Genomic DNA, 26,431 nt, shown 5'->3' with positions numbered 1-26,431 from the left:
GAGGCGAAGGTTTCAAATCACGATTTGGAATCAACATTGATACCAAGTCATTTAGTGTATAAAAATCGCATAGAAGACATCGAAGATATTGAAATCTCCGTCAAGAGAAGCAAAAAAAAGAAATCAGAATTACCGATACCGATGGATTCTTCGAAAAATTATCGAGATTTTTCGCCTACATTTGTTTGGCATGAGGATCATAATTCTCGTGTTCTTACTGTCCCCCTTAAAGGTTTGTTGATTCATCTCGCCTCCTCCTTCGTGCGTTTTTTGCCATTCGAAAACCGCACTCTAAAATTATTTTAAATAGAATTTTGAAATTTTATTTATATCCTTCAAATTTTGACATATTTAATTTATTGCTGTAATCTCAATAAATTTTAAATTTTAAATTTAGTCATGAAATTATTATTATTTTTATACAAATTAGTAATAAAATTATTTTTTACATATATTTTCAAATAAAAGATCTTATTGAATGATTTTTTTTCCCAACAATAAACTAACCATATAAATTAATATTAAGCCAATTTTAATGAAAATCCAAAGGATAATTTTTATATTATAAATTTCAAAAACTAGAATAAGATTAAAATATAGGAGCTAAAAAAAAAACTATTTTTTAAAGACAAATCTTACTTTATAATGAGTTAAAATGAGTTATTATTTTATTAACATATTTAGACATATAAATATAAACACCTCAATGAGAATAAAACAGAGAAAATAATAATTGAATTTGTTTGTACAAATAACAGGAAAAAAAAATTGAGAAAATTTTTATTATTTTTATCTAAAAGAAAATACATGGAATCTAATTTATTGTTTTTTTAAAAACAATAAATTTTAGAATGATAGAGAGTGAATTGAATATTTAATGCCACGAATTAAGAGAAAAAGAAAAAGAAAAAGAGATTTATTCAACACATTTTTTTTTTTTAATTTTAAAAAAACAAAACTCATAATATAATAAATAAATAAATAAATTCTTCTTCTTCTTCTTCTTCTGTTCCTTGAGCTTTCTCCTTCGTCATCGAGTATTCTTGTTCTACAGATTTTAGAAGCAGCCAACTGAAAGTCCAGGTGACATCCACTGGAAAGTTGAGGGCCTTCGGCGAACGGATGATCGAAGGCAACAAGTGGCTCCGATTCTACAAGGAGCTAGATGTCCCCACCGATACTGACACCGACAAGATCTCTGCCAAGTTCGAGGATGGCGTCCTCTACGTCAAACACCCCAAAAAACTCTCTGCCGCTGCTTCCACCAACCTACCGGAGAAGCCAACGTCCATGCCCAAGCCCAAGCCCGAGTCCCGACCCCCGCCCGCGGCCGGGAAACCCAAAACCGATCCCCAACCACCGGCCGAGCCTCCGAAGCCAGCGGCCTGGAAACCCAAAGCCGATCCCCGACCACCGGCCGAGCCTCCGAAGCCAGCGGCCGGGAAACCCAAAGCCGATCCCCGACCACCGGCCGAGCCTCCGAAGCCAGCGGCCGGGAAACCCAAAGCCGATCCCCGACCACCGGCCGAGCCTCCGAAGCCAGCGGCCGGGAAACCCAAAGCCGATCCCCGACCACCGGCCGAGCCTCCGAAGCCAGCGGCCGGGAAACCCAAAGCCGATCCCCAACCACCGGCCGAGCCTCCGAAGCCAGCGGCCGAAAAATCCACAGTCCACCTACCAACTGTTCCACAAAATGCCCCAAACAGCCGAAATGAGAAACGCCAATCACAATCAAGTAGCAAAGAAGCCCCCACTTCCCCAGGGACAACAGATCTAAAAAAAGAATTAGAGGATCAGCAGAATCTCCTAGTCGGCCCACAAACTGTCCCACAGAGACAAAATGAGGAGCCTCAAGAACAGGCACATGGGAAACAAACCCCCTCTCCCCAAAAGGAAAAAACAGAGGAGGAGAAGGCAAAAGCACACACAAATCTGAAGGAAGCTATGGAGAAGACAAGAGATGAGGAAAGGGGGAAAGAAGTAATTGGGTCGAAAATGGGAGAGGGCAAAGGGAATGGGGAAAAGGGCAGCCATGGAAGGGAAGAGAAGGAAGGTGAAGTTGCAGAGGAGAGGAGGAGGAGGAGTGAGGGAACGGTGGAAGAGAGTTTCCTGTGGAGAAGAAGAGAAGGGTACAAACAGGTTATTGATGGGGTGGTGAAGGAATTAAGGAAAACTATGGTGACTTTGGTTTTGGGTATTGCTGTTCTCGTGATTCTGTATCTGAAAGTTACAAACAAAGGTCATGTGGATGAAGAATTGTGAAGAACCAGTCATGAAGGTCTTGTTCATAAGTGAACAACTCAAATATGTCAAATTGTTTATTCAAAATGATGGAAATAAAATTGCCATATTTACAATTACTTACTTCTAACAATCTCTATATCAAATGGGAATTCAAGGTTCTTTTGTTTCCTAACCCCACAGTATTCTCAAACTCACTTGGCACAGCCCAGCCGCGAGCGGAGGAGCTCCGAAGCAGCGACCATGTTCAGGAGGGCGGGCTTGACTTCGGCGTACTTTCGGGGTTCACCTAGAGATTCATTAAATTTTCATACCTTGGTAAGTGTTGTTTAGAAAATGGCGCAACTAAAAATGTTCTTATACCAATTGTTGTAGCAGAATGCCACAACCAAAGTACAGTGATACCAATACCGAATCCTTTACAAATTATACAGAGCAGACATGTAATGAACGTAGCCATCGCACTTCAGAAGAACTTCGCAAATCAAACATGAACATAACATCGACATCATTTCTTCAAATTAGACAGCGAAGCAAAAAGAAAAATCCACAGACAATTTCTATCAGCACCACTGGAATCAAGAACATCTTCCAGTCAATCGTGTATACTATGATCTCATTCCTTCCATTAAAAAATTCCATCAGCTCCGAATGGAGCAAACAAATTTTCATCCGGTTAACGAAGAAAATCACCAATCATAAACCTACTGAAAACGATCCAATTCCGGATGAAGAAAAATTATGCTTACTGAGCTATGGAAGTACCTTAATGGAGGCCGGATAGGGCGGCAAGGGCCCGGAGCGCGAAAATCCTGGGCCAAGACCTTCTCAAGAGCATCGTGAAGAGAAACGGTGACGGGAGGAAGGCGTTGAGCGACTTCCAGTACAATTCTGAGAGCTTCATCAGGGAAAATCATGGCGGTCGAGTGATCCGCCATTAGAAGACTGATGAATTAGATAAACAGAGAAATCAGTGAAAGAGGGAGACGAAGGCTTTTATAAACACTATTATATTATAAGTGCCGTTTTAAATATTAAAAAAAATGAAAAAAGAAAAAGAAAAAAGCTGAGCGAAATTTCATACACTTTCCAAAACCCACCAACAATAGCTCAACCCTGAGCCGTTTTCTTCAAAATTCCCCCTCTCTTTGTGTCAAATTCTTGAAAAATTTCCTCATCAGATTCTATCTATTTTCGCAATTTCTCAATCCCAACTCCGAAATCCTGCCCTCACTTCCATGAATTTAACAACAATCACAGCCTTGTAATGAATTCAGATGGCCGATACTAATTCCAATACCCCCACCGCCAGCGCACCTGAGAGGAGCCCCTCCGACTCGCCGACGAGTTCGAGGTCGGTGACTCACACTCTCAATGGCTCGCATAAGTTCGTCATCCAGGGGTACTCTTTGGCGAAGGGAATGGGACCGGGAAAGCACATTGCCAGCGATAATTTCACCGTCGGAGGGTATCAATGGGCGGTTTACTTTTATCCGGATGGGAAGAATATTGAGGATAATTCGACCTATGTCTCCATATTCATCGCACTGGCGAGCGATGGCACCGATGTGAGAGCGTTGTTTGAACTCACACTTGTCGATCAGAGCGGAAATGGGAAGCATAAGGTTCATAGCCATTTTGAGCGGTCACTCGAGAGTGGTCCGTATACTCTGAAGTATCGCGGTAGTATGTGGTATGTTTTATTTTTTACTGTGAAATTCTTGATTAGGTGATCAATTCTTGAATAGGTTGCTCTTTGTAGAAATACAACGTTTGGATTAGTGAACCTATGTCCTGTGGTAGTCCTTTGATCGTGCGTCAGGATTCAAGCTCTTGATTGGTGTATATGTACATTCATAATCGTGGAAGGTTTTTCCCCTTTTGTTTTCTGTGTTCATATATGTGGTGATCTTAAAGTAGTGATAAAGTTAGGTCGATCAATGATTTAACATGGTATCAAAGTGGGAGGTCTCGGGTTCGATCGAACCTTGTAGCCTTACTGTATTGGTAAAAAAGATTAAATTTATCCTAACCATGTTAGTTGGAACTTGATTGTGTTAGAACAGAATATGAGTATTACTGCAATATGATTATTCTAGTCCCGAGTTTCAATTTACAACAAGTAACCGTGTCTATACTATATTAATCATGTTAGTATCTTTGTTCATTGTTGTTTTTTTATTTAGTTTTTCCATGGCCATGCATCTAAATTCTTAGCAAAAACTCACATTTGTAATGAGATGTCGTAGCGAGCTCTTAAGTCAACTTGACCCCTTGATTTGTGTTATTAACAACGTTGTTACGGGGGAACAAAGGTAACGATATATATTTTTCATACATTGCCTAAGTTTTTTTTGAGTCTTGAGTGCAATTTGTTCAGACTATCATTGGCTTACTTCAAAATGCAGCTATTTGAAAGCCATCTTTCTATTTTTCAAATGTTTATGCAAGAGTTGTTCGGGTTTCTTTGTGGCTGGTCATCATTAGTAAGGGTAGTTGCTTCCTCTCAATGTCACCCACTCACCTTTAGTGGTATATTCTTGGTTGTCTCTTTAATAAAAATAGCTCATTCAAAGTAAGGGGAGTGTTATACCTATGGATTGGCCCAAATGTCGAAGGGGCAAGTTGTAGACCAAGATTGCAACCTATTAAGGTATCTAATATGTGATTCAGACCTCAAGTTTTTTTTAACACCAAATACTGTTGGGGGACAAATAAGTGTCATATGAATTAATAAAGGTACCCATAATTTGTTCCAAACACCCATGTTTACATATAATAAAACAATAGATTGTGGTAGGCTTCTTGATTGGGAGGAATAATAGACAAATTTCTATAGGATCTTGCTTAAAGAGAGGAATTCCCCACCTCAGTTAGGAGGCTATGCTGCACGAAATATGAGAAAGTGGAACTTTGCTTAATTATCAAAGTGGCTTCGTTTATTAATGAAGATGAGATATTGTGAGGGTCAGACGGTGACTTCCTTTGGTATGTGTGGTCTTGCTTCAAATGTTTGGTTTCTTTGTTATAGATCAATAATAGCTGCTTCTTGCTCGCGGTTTGGGATAGCTAAATACAAAAAAATTTAAGTTGGGAAATGATTTGTGTGTTATATTTGGGGATGACAGCTTGCTTGATTCTAATTCTTGTTGTCGATAAATTAGTGGATGAGATGATGGTTAAAAAGATGAGGGGGTGCCTTGAAAAGCCTATAACGATATGCATTGGGAATTCACTTTTGGTCACTCGTATACATGTATAGTATGCCGGTTCGAGTAATTGTATGAGCTTATTGAATTTGAGCTCCGTGATGGTTTATCTATCCTCTATTTTTGGACTTTTCATAATTTGATGAAAATTTTGTTCTTGTCATTGGAAAAAATCATTGTGTTTTTAAGGCTTGAACCATTCCTGAACTTTCATTATTCTCTCTTCTATCACTGGTCCTCAGATATCTCTTGAAGATTTGACTTTTCTTTGATCTGTGAATGTAGGGGATACAAGCGTTTTCTTAGACGATCTACCCTTGAAAATTCTGACTACCTCAAGGATGATTGCCTACAAATAAATTGCACTGTTGGAGTTGTCGTTTCATCAATAGAGCGTCCACATTCACAGATGATTTCTGTTCCCGAGTCTAATATTGGAGCTTATTTTGGTGCACTACTTGAAAACTTAGAAGGTTCAGATGTCACTTTTGATGTTGATGGGGAAAACTTTCAAGCTCACAAGTTGATATTGGCTGCTAGATCACCTATATTTCGGTCTGAATTTCTGAATATGTTGGAAAAAAATAAGCAGGAGATAATTGTGAAAAATCTAGAACCTAACGTTTTTAAGGTATAATATAAACACGATTAATTTTGTCGTCTCTTTTGTTTTACACTTCATGAGTACTGGTTTCTGCGTTGCTCGTTGCAATTAATCACTGGATTATGTATAATGTTTTCATTCTGAAGTTGCTTTAATTTTCATCAGGCTTTGCTGCACTTTATGTATACTGATTCCATCGCCGAGGACGTGGTCGTATCGACCTCGAGTTCATCTTCTGAATCTTGTGTGGGTGACAACTTTATGGCAAAATTGTTAGCAGCAGCGGACAAATACGGTTTGGAGAGATTGAGATTGATGTGTGAATCTCATCTTTGTAAAGATCTTTCTGTACACTCTGTTGCAAAAGTACTGAGTTTTGCAGAGGAGCACCATGCCACTGAATTGAAAGCAGTTTGCCTGAGATTTGCTGCCATGAACCTTGGAGGTACTTTGTTTTTTGATTTAGTCATCATGATCCTGATAAAATGTTAAACACAGAAATATTATGTTTTTCTTGATAAATAAATATTACTTTCATTGATATAGTATAAAGCACTTGACCTAACCTTTTCGACTATATCCTCGTTTTTTTGTGAGATCAAACGAGGGGTGGGAGTGAGGATTTGAACTTCTGACCTTTAGACAAGGTTATCAATATCATATCATTAGACAAGGTTATCAATATCATATCATAGCTGCTTGGGTTGACCCATCCTCCCAGTTTTTCCTTATTAGCAAAATTTATAGTTTCACTCCAATCATATCTCCCATAGCATTGCTTTCTGGTTGATTCTCCTTAGCGATTTTGAATGTTCTTTGCTAGCAGATATTGTCCTCTTTGGGTTTTTCCTTTCAAACTTCTCCTCAAGGTTTTTAAAATGTGTATGCTAGAGAAAATTTTCACACCCTTATAAAGAATGCTTCGTTCTCCTCCCTAACTGATGTGGGATCTCACAATCCACCCACCCCCTTTGGGACCCAGCGTCGCTGGCACTCATTTCTTTCTCAATTGATGTGGGATCTCACAATCCACCCCTCTTCGGAGTCCAACGTCCTCACTGGCACACCGCCCAGTGTCTGACTTTGATACCATTTGTAACCACTCAAACCCACCGCTAGCAGATATTGTCCTTTTTGAGCTTTTCCTTTCGAGCTTCCCTTCAAGGTTTCTAAAACGCGTATGCTAAAGAGAAGTTTATTCACCCTTATATAGAATACTTTGTTCTCCTCCCCAACCGATGTGGGATCTCACATTGAAAGTATCATGTTTGGGCATTTTTACCGCATTTTTTCCGCCTTTTTTCCGCCTTTTGTTGCTTTAGCAAATTCTTTACTAAAACATCTTCCCTTTCTGTTAACTTCCTACCAGTGATCTTGCTGATAAGAACCACATGAGAGTGCACCTTTGTTATCATCTGTTAAGCACTTTTCAAAAAAGTACTAGTTTTGTGCTTCTTCTAAAAGCACTTCTAGTTGATTAGAATTTTAAAATTACCATTTAGCTGAAAAATCCTCTTTACCCCTTCAAATGTCCCAAACACATCTTTAAGAACACTCATTTGCCCTTCATTCTCGCCTTGAAATGCCTCTTCATCATAGATTCTGATATTTCCATTTTGTGCAGCTGTGATGCAATCAAAAGGTTTTGAGCAATTGAAGGAAAACAACCCTTCACTTCAATCGGAGATCCTGAAGACCCTTGCACAACAATGTGGGGACGTCAGTGTCAACGGATCGAAATCGCGGAGCGTTTGGGCGCAACTCTCTGATGGTGGCGATTCCAATGGAAGACGGGTTAAGCAAAGAACCTGATAACTCAAAACATCATTGTTTCTTGTGTAAATGCAAATGTGTTCTTCAAGTAACATGTAAAAAAAAAAAAAAAAAAAAAAAAAAAAAAAAAAAAAAAAAAAAAACTGGATAGAACAGCTTCGTTTCGATACGCTTGTTGGGGAACGAATTTGATAGCCGCAGCCAAATTAGTTCATTTTCTAGGTTGATTTAGTTGTGGCCATGTTTGCACCATGAATTTGCATTTTCTTGCCAATTTAGATGGAGAGTCATTTTGCTGAGGAAGAAGCTTTCCTTCAAAGCCTGATGGCTTAAAGCAAAAGAAGGCAAGTTCTAAGGTCTTTGTTTTGATGATCATTTTCTTAGTTTTCTATTTTAGCTTTACAATTTTCAAAAGTGGATGCAATTGGTATTTTTAATATTAAACTGTATCTGCCCAGATCCCCGCTCGTACGTATTGTTTTCTTTGGGCTTTTTCTTTCGGGATTCCCCCAAGGCTATAAAAGTCGTCTGCTAGGGGAACGTTTTCACACCCTTGTAAATGGTGTCTTGTTCTCCTCTTCAACCAATGTGGAGCATCATAATCCACCCCTCTTGGGGCCTAGCGTCCTAGCATACTGCCTCATGTCTGCCCTCTTTGGGGAACCGGCCCAGATTCACCTAGTAGATATTGTTCTCTTTGGACTTTCTCTTTTGGGTTAGGCTTTAAAATGCATCTATTAGGGGAAGTTTCCACACAAGGCTTTCTCTTTCTTTCTCTTTTGGGCTTCTATAAGGGGGAAGTTTCCACACAAGACTTTCTCTTTTGGGATTTCCCTCAAGGTTTTAAAACGCGTCTATAACTAGGGAAGTTTCCACACAAGGCTTTTCTCTTTTTCCCTCAAGGCTTTAAAATGCGTCTATTAGGGGAAGTTTCCACACAAGGCTTTCTCTTTTGGGCTTTCTCTCAAGCTTTAAAACGCGGTTTCCACACAAGGATTTCTCTTTTGGGCTTTCTCTAAAGGCTTTAAAATGCGTCTATAAGTGGAAGTTTCCACGCCCTTGTGTTTTGTTTTCTTCCAACCAACATGGGACATCACAATTAAACAATTAATATTTTTTATATCTAAGAAATTGGAGTTTTGAATCTTTAGTTGACGGATGGAAAAATGAAAAAAATGAAATGGTTTAATGTTTCGAGGAGCTTGAAACCTAATAAAAATTGCGTTAAATGTCGGGATTTTTCATCCAAAAAAACAAAAATAGTACTTTAAAACTATACATCATATAGTTTTCTCAAACCATCTTTAGGTAATAATATAACATTTCTATTTTTAAATAATATTTTTATTGAAATAAATGAAAAATAGGAATATTTATTAATTGGTGAAAATTATTAAAGAATCTTAACTTTGTGTGAGATGAGACGAAGTCCAAGTTAGAAAATAAAAGTCAAATAAACAGTGAAAGATGCTTCCTTGTTGGCTTAAAATTATGAATTAAATTAAAATATTTTAAAAACAATTTGAAATATTCATTAAAATAAAACCATATTTTTCATGAACAACTTTATACACTAAAACTTATTATTTATTTTAGTTCTAAAAAAAAGTAATTGTTATTTTAAAATATAACTCGATAATATTATAAAAGATTTTAAAATTTTAAAATATTTTATTAATCACTAACTATATAAAATTTTCTTATGATTAAAAATAATTGACGTTTGCTTTACAAATTTATAAAAAAATTAAAGTTAATTAATTTTTTTTAAAAAAAAAAAGAAAAAAAGAAAATGCGATTTAAAATTATTAAAGGAATAAAATGCAAAAAAATGAGTAAGAAATGAAACTTGCTCTCCAAGGACTTCAAATATATGAAACTTGCTCTCCAAGGGAGTGGAGGAATCTTCCATCCTCAAACTTACTAATCCTTTATATATTTTAGAATCTCGAAATAGCAATCGCTAAATACATTTGTAAATGACGAATTCTTCGAATAATTTTAGATGATTTGATTTGATTTCTCTGTTCTTCAACGTTTCGATGGATTGGTGTTCTCACTGTCTCAACGTCTGTAAAATCCAAAACGATGGCGATTTCAGGTACCTTCGAATTTTCTTTCATTCTTTTGTCGTTTTTCCGCTGTCTGCCATAGCATTCTCTATCGTGTTTGAATTTGAGATGGTTGTTGACAATAAAAATTTAGTTCGAAAACATGTTTGATAGCATAACAATTGAAGCTTAGATTTAATCATTAGTGTCAGCTTTACTCAAAATTCTAAAACGAGAAAAAAAAAAAGACTATTTTCAGAATCTTAAAAATTCAAACGGGTTCGATACTCTCGACTTATTTCTTGTTCATTAAGTTACGAAATTGTGATTATAGATGTTGTTCAACATGTGGAAAAGTGCTTTCACAAACGCCACGATTGAGGTTAAAACTCATCAAAATAAGCTTTAAAAGAAGCCGCCCGAAGAAAAGGCAGACACTTCTTAGATTAACATATGATGATTGCTGATGATTAGCATATGATGATCTCATTCAGTTCACTATAATTCGACGTGACGAGTCATCTTTTGAACTAAATATCGGCCACATGTTGTTCGTCCATGCATGTTCAATCGTTGCAACACAATAACGTCGCATCTCACTGTCATCTCAATTTCCAACAACACAATCCATGCATCGTAATGTTGTCCGTGTCTTGGGGAACATCTGCTATCTTGACATGCTTGGACACATCTATTGGGAATTGACCCATGTGTTGATCATCTCATCAAGATACTCCAAGCATCCATCCTTTCGAATTCACTCGAGCATCAAATTCTCCCATGTTCATGCTAAAATTTATGACATACGTTCCAGATAGTTAGTGCATAATTCAACCTCCAACACATTGATTGGGTGCCAAATCGGCACACGTGTGTCGTCCAATATTATTTTTGAAAGACCCTTTTCAAAGTAAGAGACCGCTCATCTCGTGATGCTTGCCTACACAGCGACAGACGCATGCACCATAGAGTAGCTCGCTAGGCTACAGGCCCCCAGCGAGAGTAAACACTATATCTCTTCTCCATAAATTTATTTTCTAAAAGAAAATTACTAAATTATGACATTTTTTTAATGGTTAAATAAATAAGACTTTTTTATTTTTAGAAGAAAAAGTGTCAAAAAAAAAAAAAAAAAAAAAAATATATATATATATATATATATATATATATATATTACTACATTAGTTCGCTAGTCAAATCAATAATGTAATGATCGTATGATTATATTGAATAATTAAATAATTAAATAAATGTTACACGTTTCATAAGTGGATAAGGTAGCATCTCAAATCCTTATCTACTTTACTTTTCCCTTTTTTATTTTATTTATTCTAATTTTACAATCCTAGAAGTCCACGAAAATATCTTTTTTTTGTTATCATTTATTAAATAATAATAATAAATTTAATGTCAAATGGAACCAACCAATTAAATAATTATAGATTAAAATTTTTCCTCCCTCATATAATTTAATTAAAATATCATATTATTATTTATTAGATAAAATATAATACAAATTATACCATAGTTTAACCTAAATTAGGAATTTCATTAAATGCTGGTAAGTGTTGTAACAGTACATTTAAATTTAAATACGGTAAAAATTGATACTGGAGCGATTTAATTATGATTTTTAAATTTATAATCTCAAAATAAAATATCTTTATATGTTAATATATTCATATTTACGCGCGTTGTAATTTAATTAAAATGGTATGAATTTATCGAATATTTAAAAGATTAGTATAAAAAAAGTTTTTTTTTTGGTAAGAAAATAAAATAAAAAATTGGGGAGACTATTTTTTAACAAAATTGTAATTTTAAAAAGTGTAAGGACTATATTTATTTATTATTATTATTTTTCTAAATAAATGAAATTTGAAAAAGTCAACGAAACCAGTTGACTCTGGCGGCGGCGGAATTGGTGGTCGGCGACTAACCCTAAGCCAGCGGTGAGAGAAACAAAATAAGAAGATAAGTCTAACGGGTGGCGTCCCCATCAGATCAGAGTGGCAATTTTCGTAAATAAACCAAACCCGGAGGCTATTTTCCTATCCCCATATCAAATCTAGAGAGAGAAAGTCGTCTCTCTCATCTCGCCTGCAGATGAGTTCTCGTGGGGCATATCTATTCTAAAACTCCCCTTGTCTTCTTCTTCTTCTGCTTCTGCTTCCCGAAATCAACGAACGAACACTCACATAATCCAAATTAGGGGTTGGATTGGGAATCCAAATTTCCATCCAATTGGCCCTCTTATTGATCCAGTAATTTCAAAGCGTTTGAATGTTGATTACGACACGATCCTCTGTCGGTTGGAATTCCGCGACTCGTTTCGTTTTTTAGGTTGATGGGAAATGCCAATGGTCGAGAGGAGAGTTCTCCCGGCGGTGGTGGAGGAGCGGTAGCCGACGCCGGTGGACAAGGTCCGGTGATTGGCAGTTCGTTGGTTAGTGAAACGAGCAACGTCGTTTCTTCAGATTCGATGGTAAATACTCCTCCTGGTAGCCCTGGGAACCTCCGATCCCCTATCTTGTTCGCTCCACAGGTCACTATTTCGTTCTTCTTCATATAATCTCTCTCTATTGTGTACTGTGTTTATGTGTCGATCTCTTCTTTTTGTTTTTGATTGTTCGGTGGAAGTTGTGTTTCCCGGGAAATTTCTTTATAAAGATCGCTGTATTGCGATAGTCTTAAATGGTGAAGTTCCACTCCAAGATCCACTTCGTTGACTACTTTGACTAAGATTAACTCCCAGATGTTTCCATAATGTTGAGTGTTTGATTCTTGTGTTTTTACTTTGGATCATCTGCTTAATGCTGTGTTCTTTGGAGATTAATGGCCGAAATGTCTGATCCATTACAGTTTGTATATGAACAGCTGGGATTACTCTCTTAACCCTGATCCCCTTCAAACTACTGATTAATTCATTAGAGTTGGTTGGTTGCTGGAATCAAGTCTGTCATGGAGCTGAATATTACTTCGGTTTTGATCAAAGCTTTGATAATATATTCATTGAGTTTAGTGATTGAGTTCCAGATTTGATCTTGCTGGGCAAATATCTTGGCTAGATTATAAGTTGAACTTGTTTTTTGAGATGATCCAAATGTGAATTTGTATGATGATTAGCTTTGGTTATGGCTTTTGTAATGATGGTGGGTTATATACTACAAGACTTGCAGGTTCCTGTAGCTCCCTTGCAAGGAGGTAATGGTCCAACCCATTACAATGAAGCTTGGCAGAACGAGTTCCATGAAACTGTAGATAATCCTCCAGAGCAAGGGATCCCGACGATTATTACGTGGAGCTACGGTGGCGGCAGCGTGGCTATTGAGGGGTCTTGGGACAACTGGGCATCCAGGTTATTTCTCATTGCTTCTGGGCTGTCGCGGTTCTTCCGAGCCTGCTTCATGACATTAGTTCCGTTGCATTTTGAAAAAGTAATGAAATATTATGTTACACTGCTTCTGCAGGAAGATCCTGCAGAGGACTGGTAAAGATTTTTCGATACTTATCGTTCTTCCATCTGGAGTATATCATTACAAGTTCATCGTCGATGGTCAAAAGAGATATATTCCAGATCTTCCTCACATAGCTGATGAGATGGGCAATGTCTTTAATCTTCTCAATGTTTCTGTAAGTGTGATTCTTGCCTCCATCTGCATTATCATTACCATCCAGTAGGCATGAACTATGAACTCGATTCATTATTTATATTGACGAATGATGCGTTTATAGTTTGTGAAATGGAAATTACCAAGTGTGCAAAAGTACTTGCTCGATATATTGTAGGCAATACCTGAAAAGCAAGGCAAACTTCCAGTTGGACGACATTAATCCAATTTGAGGAAGAAAGGAACTCTTTCCATTTTGTGGGCTTACACACATTTGCTCACCTACGCAGTCCCCCCTCAGCATACCCTAGCCCCGGGCCTTTTGCTCTTCTAACGTAAGCTCCAAGGCTTGATGAGGTTTATAAATGCGACCTTAGTAATGTGTAATAAATGGTTAACTAATGGATGATTATTTACACATTGAACCAGCACATCATTGGTCTTCACTCATACGTTGGATATAGATATCTTTTGATATTTTTAGTTTCAAACCTGGAAAATGACCAAAGAAAAGAATGAGGATTCTTCTCCACTCCCTAAGACCCTAAAGTTGTGTAGAAACTCAGATAGCCAAAACAGTCTTACTGTCTCAGATTATGACCATACAAGTTCCAAAAGAAAAGAGAAGGAAGAAAAGGATAGAGCATAGGAAAGAAGCAACGACGTGTGCTTACAAATCTGTTGGCTGGTCTGAATGATGCCAAAATCTCCTGGAACAGTTCTTTTTTTAACACTTTTCTTGAACACGACCGTGTGTATATATATTTATATATATATATAAACACAAGTACTTGAGAATTTTGTTTTGATCCTCGATCTAGCAACTGTAGAAGCTCTGGATACGACTCGGAAAGTATTTTCTTTATCATGTCATGCATATTTTACTCTACGGAGAACTGCCCTAGCTTCCATCTGGTTTTGTTTGGTTACTTGATTTTATGATATTTGGAAGGGAGAAAAACGATAAATCTAGACATGTCAATTAGAAAATTATACATCGAAACAGGAAGATGCATCGATGTTGGCTTAGACAGGCTCTCTTGTCCATTCTTTTGTGCAATGAAACACATTCATTCTGTTTGTAAATAGCACAAATGTAATATATTTCATGTCTTCTTGCTTGTCAGGAGTTGCTAATCGATTGTTTTATCGTAGATTAATCGATAGATACGGGAAGAGGAACAAAAATACATGGACTAGAGTAGTTTGTCCATAAAGTGCTAGCAGCTGAGCTACAAAAGAAAAATATAACACATACACACGCTTCATATTAGTAATGGCTGGTCATGCACGCAGATCATAGAACTAGAATGGGATAGGATAGGAGGTTCTAGGCTGTTCTTATGTTTCTCGAATGCGTTTATTATCCGAGTTCATATTCTATTGATAATCAGCATAACTCAATTAACTTTTCTGGATCAAAAGCAAAATCAATTATGTTTCACATTATATTTTACCGTATTGCATCTTGTTAAATGTTGAATACTCATGGACAAAATTACTTTAGAAAGAGATGCAAAGGTCTAACTGGTCAAATAATTCATATTCATTCTTCATCTTGGAGTTGTTTTTGTTCCGTAGGATAGCGCGCCTGATATTCTACAGAGCTTGGCCGAGTTTGAGGCTCCACCATCACCGGAGACAACTTACAGCCAGGTGTTCCCTAGCGAGGAAGACTTCGCCAAGGAGCCAGCAGCCGTGCCATCGCAGCTGCACCTCACGGTTCTAGGTATGGAGAATGCTGATGAAGCTTCATCCTCAAAGCCTCAACATGTTGTGCTTAACCACCTCTTCATAGAGAAAGGATGGGCTTCTCAGTCTGTGGTTGCCTTGGGACTTACTCATAGGTTCCACTCAAAGTATGTCACCGTCGTCCTCTACAAACCGTTGAACAGGTAGTTATGATTGATTTTTCACGCTGAACTTTGTAAAGGATCACGAGCTACGGAATCTTATTTTATAGAACTGCTTGCCCAAAGTTTGTTTGCAACAAACACTCTTAATTCTAATCATATTTCTTCAATCTGTGAAGAAATCTTTGTTTTATAGAACTGCTTGGCCAAAAAGGTTTCATTACCTTTTCTCTGACTGTAGCAATACTACTAGATTTGGATAGATCTGAAAGGGCCCTGGAAAGATGTACAAGGCCCGCCACAATGAGGCTTTGGTTGTGCTGCAACGCCCAGGACACGTGTTAGCGGTAGGAAGTATGATTCCGATCCAGGCAACTCTACTCTAAAAAGACAAGAAACTAGCAGGTCCTTTTCCACTTCATCGCTAACTCATGGGGCTGCAACTATATCGTTAAAAATTGTTCGAGATAGATCTTAAAATTTGTCAGATATATAACTTTCTAGGGGCATTTAAAAAAAAAAAATTTAGTACATCCACTATTACAGAATTCTCAACCTATGTGTGCATTTGTGCACGTGCTTGTGTGCAATGGCACACAATAGCGTGTAGGTGCGTGGGTTCGTGCGAGTGTGTGATGTGTGCATGTGTAATCAATAAATGGTAGGTATTTACCACATGATTGTAATGAAAATCAAATGTGTACTCTTACTCTTACTCTCAATCTAATTCTTTAGGCTTGAGGATTACTTTTTCATTCTTTTTTTATGGAATTTCTTTGGTAGAAAAAAAACATAAAACTCACATTTATTCTTATGGGTTTATTATAATTTCTTCTTATATGCTATTTTTTTTTTATTATAATTCTCCACGATCGTTTACTTAACATTTGTTTTTATTATAATTTTCTTCTTTTGACATGACATTTGATTATTGTTTTGGCGACAGCGGAAAAGTCATATTTGCAACACCATAAATTTTTTTGTCTCATATTCTTGATGACCATTTTCATAATCCAGCGTCATAGATGAAGAGGATTAGGAATTGAATCGTGATTTATTTTTTCATATTTCCAAGTACCATAACAGAGTTGAATCTATATTGATATCGAGATCAACACTACGTAGTAAAACGAGTAGTTTCAAGTTATGATGGTTGCCTACTTAAGACACATATTAGCCACCTGCAAGTTTATGCCTCGAAGATGGAAGCGATATAGCCCTATGCTCGAGGACGTTACATCTTGGTAAGCCATGTGATCAAAGAAAATCCCACCCAATAAATATTCAAGCATTAACAACAGGTCGAAATACATCTTGGGGAGCAAAAGAAAACAGCAAATATTAATGATAGAAGACCCCACTATCTAATCTACTGAAAAAGGAAAGAAAAGAAGAGAAAAAAAAGACACAGCAAACAATACCGGAATACAGTACCATAAATTCTGCAAACAAGAGAGAACCAACTATAGCTAGTATCACGAAAAAGAAGCATCCTAGATTGAATTGCTCCAGTAGGATATATATAGTTTTGCGCTAACCTCTCTCTCGGTTCTTAGCCTCTATAAGGTTCCCTTTTCATGTTGTCAATCTCTCACTTAGCCATCATGATTTTAACGAATTCCTCGTAGTTAATCTGGCCATCGCCATCCACATCAGCCTCGCGAATCATCTCATCGACTTCTTCATCAGTCAATTTCTCACCGAGATTTGTCATCACGTGGCGGAGTTCAGCTGCAGAAATGAAACCATTCTGGTCCTTGTCAAACACACGGAAGGCTTCCTTCAGTTCCTCCTCTGAGTCAGTGTCTTTCATCTTCCGGGCCATCAGATTCAGGAACTCGGGGAAGTCGATGGTTCCATTTCCATCAGCATCCACCTCATTGATCATGTCCTGCAGCTCAGCTTCAGTAGGATTTTGGCCAAGTGATCTCATCACAGTCCCAAGCTCCTTGGTGGTGATACAGCCTGCATCATCCCAATGTAAAATTATCTTATATCATAGGATCAGATCGAAATGTCCAAAAAAGAAGCCAAGAAAGATAAGGGGAAAAATATATTTATAAAACATAGAGGGACAGGGGTTGATAATTATAGCTAGTCTATGTATCCATAGATAAGAAATGGTTTCAAGAGATTGACAAGAATGAAACATAAATCTAGTCAAAGTTCAGACAAAGGGAAAACCCATCTATCATTCTACGAACTTGTACAATTTAGACGTCAACCATACAGGAAAACATCATACCTCATCGCCAGAAATTCCGAAGATTGTAGAAAGCAAAGGAGATCAAAAGTATCATTTCCATTTATATTATTCAGCAAATAACTGAAATTCAAACCTAAATTAAACACCATAGGCATTTCTAGCATACCAAGGGCAGGTATAAATGTGCACTCAAACCTCTTGCAATAGTTTCGCCAGCAACAACAGTTGCAAAATCACATCCATCAATAAATCAACTCATCGGAGTTGACAAGTAATTAGAATGCAACACTAATCTTTCAAACAAACTCCAGTTCAAGCTGTTGAATCTCTATGAAACAAACGAAAATGAGCAACAACACTTTTTCTCATTCCAAAAATCCAATTAGCATATCACATCACACATCTTAATTACCACGAGAAAACTCGTCCATGCACACCAAACAAAGAGAACGCAAACATCATCGGCCACAACCGTGGAGAATCATTTCATGAAAACAACTCTCCAACACATTATTAAAAGATCGCCATCCTAAAAAAGCTCCAAAAAACAAATATAATCAACAACCAAAAAGAGAGAGCACACTCGAACACGCAACAACGAGATCATACCAGATCCAAATACACAACACTTAATCCTCACTAAAAAATCACCCAAACCAGTAGCAAAACAACCTAAACTCTAGATCAAGCACAAAACACCGCCAACACAACAAAACAAACAGTCAGATCTAAAGAAAAACAAAACTCAAAACCGCATCAAACCAAGATTAATCCCAAAAAAAAAAAAAAACGAAGAAATAAAAAAGAAATCAACCATCGCCATCCTTGTCGAAGAGGCTGAACGCCTCCTTAAACTCGGAGATCTGATCATCAGTGAGCTGTTCGGCCATGGTCGTCGATGTAAGAGGAAGAGAAAATCAACGAGAATCCAATCCACGGAGGGTTTTCCAGAAAGAAGCGAAAAAGTCGATCTGATATAATTTTTTTCTCCACAAAATGGCGAAAAGAAATGGAATAATAAAAATATCGCATAAACGAAGTGCTGTGAAAGTCGGGAAGACCGCACGTGTCAGATTCGCTCTCCGCCGAGGAACATAGCGCGCCAATTACCTCCTCGCACGTGCTACATTTATGGTGATTAAAAATTTCATAATAATTCAGAGAGTTAATTTAAAATGTAAAAATGATTAAATTAATTTATAATTATTCTTAAATTAATAAAAATATCCCTAAATTTTATATTTTCTCTTACAAATATTTTTAAATTTTTAAAAAATTCTCAAAATAAATGAAATAGTTAATTTTATTTTTAGAGTTTAATTTATAAAAATAATTATCAGTTAATAAACTTAATTTATTAAATTATTTTTTTAAGGGAAAAAAACATTTACAAGTTCGGTGAATCAGTCAATCGGAACAGGCCTGGACCCCGCTGAGCAATTTTTGTTGCTCGAGGTCCTCTCGTTCTCTCTCTCCCCCTGATCCAAATCGCCACCACTGTTCATGTTTCTCCCTCTTCCGTAGCTTGCACTGCGTCTAATTCAACGCCGGTACGTTTTTCTTTACTTTAATTCCTGTTCAATTTCAAATTAGGGATGGTTATGTTTCTGCATCTTTCGTATTTGATTGATTCTGTATCGGTATCGGATCGTTGTTTGATGCATGAAATAATCTGAACTCAGTGACTGATTTGATCTCTGGCGCGATTCTGTTTAATTTTGATGATTTTCGATTGTTTCCTTGTGCAATTGTTTGAATCGGATGACGGATTGAAAGTCTAGTGTGAGCGATGATTATGTTTTGAGGAGATGGCGTCTGTAATGAGGGAATTTCCTCTCAGCTACAGGAGATTGTCTCCTTTGGTTGTGAGAGACGAGAAATGTGGTATCATGTGGATGCTGCATCTCTAAGTTTGTCAGAAGAAATGGAGACAGTGAACGTACTCCTATTAATTGCCTGCTATCAAGCTGAAATGATGAAATTTTTAGCCTATTAAGCCACATGATTGTGTTTGGGATTTGTCATTTCTTATAGCTAAACTACATTTTTAGGTCATGTTTCCATCTCTCTATTTTCCTTTTATCTGTCAAAGCTCATTGAATCGTTATCAACAGCGAAGAATCCCATGCCTAATGTTGTAAGATCAAATTTTCAACCAAAATGATACTTTTTAACTTTGCCCAAATTCATATTTTTCAACTAATATGGACCCAGTAGATGCTCACAGCATCAAAACAGTATGTTACATTGGATTAATGTTATCCTCATCTGAACGTGGGGGATTTTTGGTAATCTTTAATCAAAAAAACATTCTTAAAGTACACGGACCAAATCGATATATAGGTGAAGATATAGGGATTAAAGTGTAATTTCACTCTGCCTTTATCTTGAATGGTTGAGAATCCAATCAATGAGTATATACCTAGATCCCTTTCCAAACTAATTGGAGGCCGCTTGCATGGCTGGGCTAAGCTTATACAACTCTAATCCTTTCTTATATTCTCGGTTTTTTTTGTAAGACTTATGAACTACCTTCGTGACATTTACTCTACTATTTTTTTTTTAATCTTCAATGAAATCATCACCAGGTATGTCTCCATTTTAAGGACATTTTCTGAATTTAACCAAGTTGTTAGATTTCTTTTTTTTTCTTTTTCCAAATTGTATCCCATGGCAAATTATTCTTGATTTCAATAAGCTATTCCTAGGATTTATCGTTGTTATAAATTAGTTCTTCACATGCATTAGTTTCTTGTGGATGAATGTTTGATTTTGTCTTCACAATTGATTTTCTTAAGCAATGAGCATTTCATTGCAGCATCCTCTACTTTTAGGTACAGAACCTGGGCTTTTCTTTTAGGTTTTGCATTTGAAAGGAGGATGTCATCTGGTGGGGAAGACACTCATTGGTGCTATCAGTGCAACCGTTCCTTCTTGCTTAATGGCGAGGACATAGCTTGCCCTTACTGTAATGGTGGTTTCATTGAAGAGCTTAATGATGTACATGATGACGCGGTTCAAGATGACTTCCATTCAGCCATAGAAGATGATCTTTCAAGCCAGGTGCCTCCAATTTTTGAAGCCATGTTTGCATTGATGGGGCGAAGAAATCCGTATCCAAGGTTTAGACTTCTTGATGAAGCTGTTGATGCTCTTACCAGAGAAAGAATGGCTGGAAGAAATCCGAACTTCGACGTAAGGAGGAGATCCAATTCTATCCCAGGGCAGAATTTGGATATTTTCAATTCGTTTTGGTCATTCCACGAACATGCTCCTGGTCCATCCTTCGCTAGTGTCGCTCCAGAAGGTAGATCGAGTCAGCATGTGGCGCTGGAAGCATTAGCTGCACTTTCTTTCAACGAACAAAGGGATCCAGTTCCAACTCCTGCTTCTCACTCTTCTATAGAAGCAATGCCTACAATCAAGATCAACCAAATGCACCTTGGCACAGACACTCATTGTCCAGTCTGTAAAGAAAAATTTGAGCTGGGATCTGAAGCCAAAGAGATGCCGTGTAATCATATCTATCACGCAGATTGCATTCTTCCTTGGCTGGTCCAGCACAATACCTGCCCGGTTTGTCGACTCGAGCTGCCTCAGCAGGATAGCAGGCACGGTTGGGGAGGGAACAGTAGCAGTAACGGTGAAGTCTCAAATGAGAGAGAGATTATCCTGAGGAGGAGGTTTGCATTTCCAGACTTTTTTACTCCTCAAAGTGCAGGCACTCGTTTCAGCAGCAGGATCGGTAGAAATGGCCGCGCATCTACCAATCGTGAGCAAGATAACGAGATAAGTTACCCCGAATGGCCTCCTTTCAATTACTAAGTATATATCTCTTCTCAACTTGAGCATGTAGGTGAAACTTATGTGTCACAACAAATAGGGCTATAAGAAATAAGAATGAGTTGTGATATCTATAGCTGTTCCAAGAAAAGGTCATACCACCTGCTGCTTTGACTTGCACTGTGGAAAGGGGGTTTAGAGATGAAATGAATTGTAAATATGTTCCATTGGTGATGGATGGCCTACCTGATTATAGCACTCTATATACTGTCTGAAAAGGTCAGAAATTCAAGTCGATCTCTATGCTCGATCAAGATGTCAGAAGTCCAAACTCTGACCTAAGCAAAATTCAGCTAGTTTAGACACATACTCGTGATGGCCGAGCAAGAGATTTTATTCGTTCTTTATCCTGTGAGCATTTCGGCATCTGTGTAATAAGCACATTCTTGTTGCATCAAAGATTCTCACATATGGGCTGAAATGACAATGGCTTGTTTCGGACTCCTTTTTGGCTTTTGAGTTTCATGATTCTTTTGGGTCTAATTCACCTTTTGCCACAGATATTCTTTAGTTCATTCTTTTCACTATTATAAATGGCTAAATAACTGCATTATTGTTGGTTCGGTTTTTTCCGAACGAGCAGAGCTGGACCGCTTGGTTTCCAACAATACTAAACCTCGGTTTTCAATTCAACCAAGTTTGATTCATTTTTATCCTTTAAAAACTGAACCGAACCAAAGTTCGAACTCGTCTTTTTTGAAGTTCTTAGCTCATTTTTGTTATAAGATTTATTTCTAATATTTTATATTTAGAATATAGCTTTTTGTCTGTGATTTTTTTTTTTTTCATTTTTGAAATATCGTTTGTACCAATTTAAATTTTTGGATTCAAATTGATTTCACAGCCTAATCCAACTCTATTTTATTTTCTTCGATTCAAGTAGAATTGGATTAAGATTGGATTGGTATATTGTATTTTGGATTAGGATATTATATTTTATTTTTAATTATTTAAAAAAATTACTTATTTACTGTTATATTAAACATAACAGCTACAAACATAAAATATTCTCTTTCTTTTGAAATCTTAATAATTATTTGTAGAAAAATTAATATATGATTTAAAAGTATATAATAAAAAAAAATATACTGTGTATACAAATCCGTCCAAAAATTTTCCGGGATGAGAAAGTCTAGATTTTAGTTGGAATGATACTTTTGAAATTATTCCAAAATCTCTCTCTCCTTTTAGCTCTCTCTCTCTCTCTCTTCAAAACCCTAATTTCATATGTTCTTCTTCTGTGACACCCATCCCATTTCTCCTCTCCTCACCATTGTCGCTCGTCCGTAATTTCCGCCGTATCTAATCACCAACGTCAACGGCACCAACTCAGGGCCGCTGTTGAAGCTCCAAGGTTGCTTTCTCTCTCTCTCTCTCGCTTGCTGGCTCTTATCAAAATCCTTTTGATATCCGCTTCCCAACTATGTTCGAGTTCGCATTCTTCTTTTTTCTTATTCGTCTTGTGTTTTGGACCATTTTCTTCAGTCAACTTCAAATGTTACATGCGTTTTCTGCGTTCTGTGGAGTTTGGCTGCTTCGGAGTGCGAATTTTCGTCCGTGTCGTCCTGTGGATTTTGGTGCTTTCCTTTGAATCTTCAGTTGTATCTTTGGCGGTGTCGCATTGATTTTAAATTTTCTGTTGTTTGTTTGTGGTTTGGAGGAACTGGAATTGAATTGAATGTTGCGCGTGAACTTGGAATGAACTTTGGTTTTTTGACTTTTTGTTATTACCTACTCGCTTCTGGATTGCATCGTTTGTTATGGCTTCTGTTGGTTTTTTACTGATGTTCGATGCAATGTCGCAAGTGTCCGGGAGATTGGAATTCTTTTCATATCATGTTTTTAGAAGATTTAGGCTCCCGTATCTCATACTGTAGTTCCAATTAGGTGTTTGTTTCTCCTGCTATGGATATTGCTAGTCGTAAGGACCATACTATTTGTTTTTTAGAGGGAAAAGAAAGAGGCTAGTTCGCTCTGCTAAATGCTTATACAGTGGTTAGCCGGGCACTGTGATGTTAGATTCAACAATGTCATTTGAGCTCTGGACTTGGAAGAGCTTTTTTAGGATATGCTTATACTAGGTCTTGGAATTCAGTTAACGTAACTTTTCTTATGAAGTGTAGGATCGTTGCATTTGATTTTAGTGGAGGATGATTTCTTTTTAATGTAGTAGCGGGAGACTGATCTCATAGTTAGGAGTCTGTCTGTTCTGAACAGTTCTGGAACCAAATCCTCCTCTCTTTTAATTGGAAAACTGCTCTCCTCCATTAACGTCAATGGCTTCCAGGGTGTCATTCATGGTGCTCACTCTTTAATGAGTGAGGTAAAAGTCTTGCTTTTATAGTTCACTAGAGCCTCTTTTGTAACTTATGACCATAAAGAAATTGAAGAGTTTAATGATGAAGAGAAATCTCTTTTGTTTTGTTCTTGTTTGTTATTTCAGCAGGAGTAGAAAAGGATGAGGCCGAATGCAATAGTCTTCATTTGTTCCTGGACAGATAACCATAAATAATATCAACTACAATTGTTTCTTTTATTCATAATGAATCTTGTATTTGCAAATTCCATGCCATGTTGAGATTGGAACCGATGAGTTACTGTGCTAGAGATTAGAACAGAAGGTTTTGCTATTTCATAATATAATAGTGCTCACTTAGAACTCGCCAAGAAAAAGTGATCAGGTAAGTATATAAAGCAGTGTCGTAGGTTATTGTTTGAATTAAAGGGTCTCATCAGACAGATATAGAGTTGTTCGTGCGTATTTTCATTCTCTGTGTGTTTTGTTGTCAAGTGTCTTGCGTTTTACATTTTCAGTGCTTACATGGCTTTCACATTACATGGAAAATTGATTGTGTTCAAGTCGACAGTATTTTCGTGTATGAAATGTTCATGTTTCCTATATAAAAAAAGTTGTTATATTACAGAATCTGATGTTGTGTATTGCACATTTCAGAAGGAATTTCCTAGCTGTGGAGATGTCTCCTGCTTCCAAATCTAAACCAAAAGACAAGAAAGTCATCAAAGAACTTCAGAAGCCTACATCAAAGCCGACAGGCCCTGCTGCAGCTGGTAGTAGTAGTGTTCCAGCTAGTGCATATAATCCTCTCTCAGGCACCTTCCATGCACTTGAATCAACAGTATCTGCTTCTTCACCTCTCCATTCCAATGGCCGTTTCAAGAACATAGATGATACAGATGCTCATTCTGGAGTTTTGCTTTCTTCAGCGGCAGAGTATGATACTGTTTCTAACAATGGTAGCTGGTCTGGTGAGTCAGAGGACCATAAAGACAAAAAATCTAACCTGACTGTGCGGCAAGAAACAATTCCAGGGGCAGACATTGACAAACGAGAAAAAATTCGTCAAAAGAATGAGAAGAAGCATCAGCGTCAAAAAGAGAGACGTGCTCAGGAATTACACGAACGCTGTAGTGGCTACCTGATGTCCAGAAAGCTTGAAGCTCTTGCACAGCAATTAGTTGCCATGGGCTTTTCACAAGATCGAGCAACCGTAGCTCTAATGCTAAACGAAGGCAACATAGAGGAGTCAGTTGCATGGCTTTTGGAAGGTGGTGAAGAGACAAGTGATTCTTCGAATCAAAATCTTGGTGGGCAAAACCTTAAACTTGACATATCAGAAGAGCTTGCTCGTATAGCAGACTTGGAATCACAGTTCAAGTGTACAAAACTAGAAGTTGAGAGAGCTATTGTTGCTTCTGAAGGCGATCTGGAGAAGGCAGCCGAATCCTTGAGAGAATTGAAGCTAGATCCGCCTGCTGCTCCTCCTAAGCCCGAAGAAACCGGTGATCCTCCAAGTGCTTTAAGCAGTAAGTTTTCTGGCAATGCTAGTCAAGCCTTATTAAGACCGCAAGCTAAGCCTAATCATCCTTCAATACAACAAAGAAAGGATGAAAAAGATTTTAATTACACAAAAGGAACAATTACAGCTGGTTTGTCTGTAGAATCCATTGGCAAGAGTATACCACAGCCTTTGAGGAATCAGCCGAAGATGGATTGGGGACATTATGAACAAATCACAACAGCTGAGAAAAGGTGGCCAGGTGCGGGAACTAACCCCTTGTCCTTCTCTTTATCATCAACACCCACCCAGTTGTCATCTCCACCAATCAAGAATGAAACTCGTTATTTAACTGTTGGTTCTGAGATTAATAGCTTTCAATCTGGTTCAGTGAGAGAACCAAGTTCAATAGTACAGGGTCGGAATGCATCTTTGCACACGATGATGCAACCGTCGGTTGGAACTATAAGTTCATCGCCGCCTTCTAGTTGGTATACTGCTAATAGCCTTGGATCTATTAAATCGTCCAATGGATTTTTGTCGCAGATTCACAGCTCAAGAAGCTTCAAGCCAAGTGATGTAACCTTAAATCAGACGTATCCTCAAGTTCAGTATCAGCAACAGTTTGTCTCTAGTAACAGCCGTGGGGGCTTCCCTGAAGCCACCCGCACCAATACTTCATGGAGCAGAACAGGTGCATCATCTACCATAGCTGCTGCTTCCTCCCTTGGACTATTTTCAGGAACAAGTTCAACACAATCAGGGGCATCGTCTCCCGTAGATTGGAACACGGGAAGTTCAATGCCACATTTAGATTACTCCGACATAGACTGGTCTGTGGATAAAGGCCTAACTTCGGTCCGACCTGGTGGGTTGTTGCAGGGGCTGAATTCCTATATGCAGAAGAACGCCCATCTTTACGAATCGAACACTGCTCATTTGGTGGATGCTCAGCCGTTCATACCATCGTCGGTGCCTTCTAATTTCAATAGAGTTCCAATGGCTGGATTGCAAAATGGAGTTGCTTCTGAAACATCAGCAACTAATGGTTCTAGAGAGTGGACTTCTCCATTTGAAGGAAAGGATATTTTCAGTTTTCCTAGACAGTTTGTCTTCTCTCCTCCATAAGAAGAGAGGAAAATTTATGAAAATAAATGAAAATGAAAGGAAGAAAAAGAAAAGTGAGTTTGATTGAATCTTTATTAGCTTTTTTGTTCCTTCTTTTAGATTCTTCATGGTGAAT

The 26,431-nt window shown here is 37.6% G+C and overlaps 7 protein-coding genes across 13 annotated transcripts; 5 read left to right on the top strand and 2 right to left on the bottom strand.

Annotated features, from left to right (window-relative positions):
* The first annotated feature begins 38 nt into the window (after positions 1 to 38).
* On the top strand, positions 39 to 2,360 carry LOC111466983 (extensin-like). The gene is made up of 2 exons (XM_023111679.1): positions 39 to 232; positions 1,055 to 2,360. Exons 1-2 carry the CDS (start codon positions 142 to 144, stop codon positions 2,260 to 2,262), a joined length of 1,299 nt encoding a protein of 432 aa, XP_022967447.1. The 5' UTR covers positions 39 to 141; the 3' UTR covers positions 2,263 to 2,360.
* Positions 2,257 to 3,206, bottom strand: LOC111467815 (molybdopterin biosynthesis protein CNX1-like). 2 transcript variants are annotated; one of them, XR_002714615.1, is made up of 2 exons: positions 3,007 to 3,206; positions 2,257 to 2,530 (listed from the first exon to the last, which is right to left on the bottom strand). XR_002714615.1 is itself a non-coding variant. In XM_023112893.1 (2 exons), exons 1-2 carry the CDS (start codon positions 3,177 to 3,179, stop codon positions 2,758 to 2,760), a joined length of 279 nt encoding a protein of 92 aa, XP_022968661.1. In that variant the 5' UTR covers positions 3,180 to 3,192; the 3' UTR covers positions 2,602 to 2,757. The 2 variants fall into 2 exon arrangements, 1 of the variants encoding a protein (XP_022968661.1); XM_023112893.1 differs by lacking the exon at positions 2,257 to 2,530 and adding an exon at positions 2,602 to 2,863 and having other exon boundaries at positions 3,007 to 3,192.
* Positions 3,207 to 3,280: 74 nt separating this feature from the next.
* Positions 3,281 to 8,201, top strand: LOC111467018 (BTB/POZ and MATH domain-containing protein 6-like). The gene is made up of 5 exons (XM_023111781.1): positions 3,281 to 3,934; positions 5,736 to 6,081; positions 6,220 to 6,499; positions 7,679 to 7,924; positions 7,961 to 8,201. Exons 1-4 carry the CDS (start codon positions 3,519 to 3,521, stop codon positions 7,864 to 7,866), a joined length of 1,230 nt encoding a protein of 409 aa, XP_022967549.1. The 5' UTR covers positions 3,281 to 3,518; the 3' UTR covers positions 7,867 to 7,924; positions 7,961 to 8,201.
* A 3,830-nt stretch (positions 8,202 to 12,031) lies between these two features.
* LOC111467354 (SNF1-related protein kinase regulatory subunit beta-1) lies at positions 12,032 to 15,579 on the top strand. 3 transcript variants are annotated; one of them, XM_023112217.1, is made up of 5 exons: positions 12,357 to 12,423; positions 12,756 to 12,903; positions 13,050 to 13,236; positions 13,349 to 13,511; positions 15,071 to 15,579. In XM_023112217.1, exons 2-5 carry the CDS (start codon positions 12,840 to 12,842, stop codon positions 15,386 to 15,388), a joined length of 732 nt encoding a protein of 243 aa, XP_022967985.1. In that variant the 5' UTR covers positions 12,357 to 12,423; positions 12,756 to 12,839; the 3' UTR covers positions 15,389 to 15,579. The 3 variants fall into 3 exon arrangements, with proteins under 3 accessions (XP_022967978.1, XP_022967985.1, XP_022967992.1); XM_023112224.1 differs by lacking the exon at positions 12,357 to 12,423 and adding an exon at positions 12,448 to 12,646; XM_023112210.1 differs by lacking the exon at positions 12,756 to 12,903 and having other exon boundaries at positions 12,032 to 12,423; positions 13,058 to 13,236.
* A 1,017-nt stretch (positions 15,580 to 16,596) lies between these two features.
* On the bottom strand, positions 16,597 to 18,586 carry LOC111467700 (calmodulin-7-like). The gene is made up of 2 exons (XM_023112699.1): positions 18,363 to 18,586; positions 16,597 to 17,307 (listed from the first exon to the last, which is right to left on the bottom strand). Exons 1-2 carry the CDS (start codon positions 18,436 to 18,438, stop codon positions 16,934 to 16,936), a joined length of 450 nt encoding a protein of 149 aa, XP_022968467.1. The 5' UTR covers positions 18,439 to 18,586; the 3' UTR covers positions 16,597 to 16,933.
* Positions 18,587 to 18,944: 358 nt separating this feature from the next.
* LOC111467227 (probable E3 ubiquitin-protein ligase RHC1A) lies at positions 18,945 to 21,836 on the top strand. Of its 4 annotated transcripts, none has more exons than XM_023112067.1 (2): positions 18,945 to 19,098; positions 20,367 to 21,836. In XM_023112067.1, exon 2 carries the CDS (start codon positions 20,429 to 20,431, stop codon positions 21,371 to 21,373), a length of 945 nt encoding a protein of 314 aa, XP_022967835.1. In that variant the 5' UTR covers positions 18,945 to 19,098; positions 20,367 to 20,428; the 3' UTR covers positions 21,374 to 21,836. The 4 variants fall into 4 exon arrangements, with proteins under 4 accessions (XP_022967835.1, XP_022967859.1, XP_022967851.1 ...); XM_023112091.1 differs by having other exon boundaries at positions 18,951 to 19,098; positions 20,389 to 21,836; XM_023112083.1 differs by having other exon boundaries at positions 18,951 to 19,098; positions 20,383 to 21,836.
* Positions 21,837 to 22,572: 736 nt separating this feature from the next.
* Positions 22,573 to 26,390, top strand: LOC111466555. Its single transcript, XM_023111268.1, has 2 exons — positions 22,573 to 22,745; positions 24,345 to 26,390. Exon 2 carries the CDS (start codon positions 24,367 to 24,369, stop codon positions 26,314 to 26,316), a length of 1,950 nt encoding a protein of 649 aa, XP_022967036.1. The 5' UTR covers positions 22,573 to 22,745; positions 24,345 to 24,366; the 3' UTR covers positions 26,317 to 26,390.
* Positions 26,391 to 26,431: the final 41 nt, after the last annotated feature.

This window comes from Cucurbita maxima, unplaced genomic scaffold (assembly GCF_002738345.1).
Source record: "Cucurbita maxima cultivar Rimu unplaced genomic scaffold, Cmax_1.0 Cma_Scf00002, whole genome shotgun sequence".
NCBI classification, from domain to species: Eukaryota; Viridiplantae; Streptophyta; class Magnoliopsida; order Cucurbitales; family Cucurbitaceae; genus Cucurbita; species Cucurbita maxima.
Note: the sequence above shows the minus strand (reverse complement) of the source record. Positions and strands in the feature narration are given on the sequence as shown.

What these genes read in the sequence shown, in the direction of transcription:
- LOC111467815 (XM_023112893.1), bottom strand. Translation starts at nt 3,179, where the DNA reads ATGGCGGATCACTCGACCGCCATGATTTTCCCTGATGAAGCTCTCAGA. An exon ending in CCTATCCGGCCTCCATTAAG is followed by an intron (nt 2,864 to 3,006) that starts GTACTTCCATAG and finishes TTTTAATGGAAG; the next exon opens with GAATGAGATCATAGTATACA.
- LOC111466983 (XM_023111679.1), top strand. Translation starts at nt 142, where the DNA reads ATGGATTCTTCGAAAAATTATCGAGATTTTTCGCCTACATTTGTTTGG. An exon ending in TCTTACTGTCCCCCTTAAAG is followed by an intron (nt 233 to 1,054) that starts GTTTGTTGATTC and finishes CTTGTTCTACAG; the next exon opens with ATTTTAGAAGCAGCCAACTG.
- LOC111466555 (XM_023111268.1), top strand. Translation starts at nt 24,367, where the DNA reads ATGTCTCCTGCTTCCAAATCTAAACCAAAAGACAAGAAAGTCATCAAA.
- LOC111467227 (XM_023112067.1), top strand. Translation starts at nt 20,429, where the DNA reads ATGTCATCTGGTGGGGAAGACACTCATTGGTGCTATCAGTGCAACCGT.
- LOC111467018 (XM_023111781.1), top strand. Translation starts at nt 3,519, where the DNA reads ATGGCCGATACTAATTCCAATACCCCCACCGCCAGCGCACCTGAGAGG. An exon ending in TAGAACCTAACGTTTTTAAG is followed by an intron (nt 6,082 to 6,219) that starts GTATAATATAAA and finishes AATTTTCATCAG; the next exon opens with GCTTTGCTGCACTTTATGTA. An exon ending in TGCTGCCATGAACCTTGGAG is followed by an intron (nt 6,500 to 7,678) that starts GTACTTTGTTTT and finishes CATTTTGTGCAG; the next exon opens with CTGTGATGCAATCAAAAGGT.
- LOC111467700 (XM_023112699.1), bottom strand. Translation starts at nt 18,438, where the DNA reads ATGGCCGAACAGCTCACTGATGATCAGATCTCCGAGTTTAAGGAGGCG. An exon ending in CTTCGACAAGGATGGCGATG is followed by an intron (nt 17,308 to 18,362) that starts GTTGATTTCTTT and finishes GGGATGATGCAG; the next exon opens with GCTGTATCACCACCAAGGAG.
- LOC111467354 (XM_023112210.1), top strand. Translation starts at nt 12,226, where the DNA reads ATGGGAAATGCCAATGGTCGAGAGGAGAGTTCTCCCGGCGGTGGTGGA. An exon ending in TGGGACAACTGGGCATCCAG is followed by an intron (nt 13,237 to 13,348) that starts GTTATTTCTCAT and finishes CTGCTTCTGCAG; the next exon opens with GAAGATCCTGCAGAGGACTG. An exon ending in TTAATCTTCTCAATGTTTCT is followed by an intron (nt 13,512 to 15,070) that starts GTAAGTGTGATT and finishes TTTGTTCCGTAG; the next exon opens with GATAGCGCGCCTGATATTCT.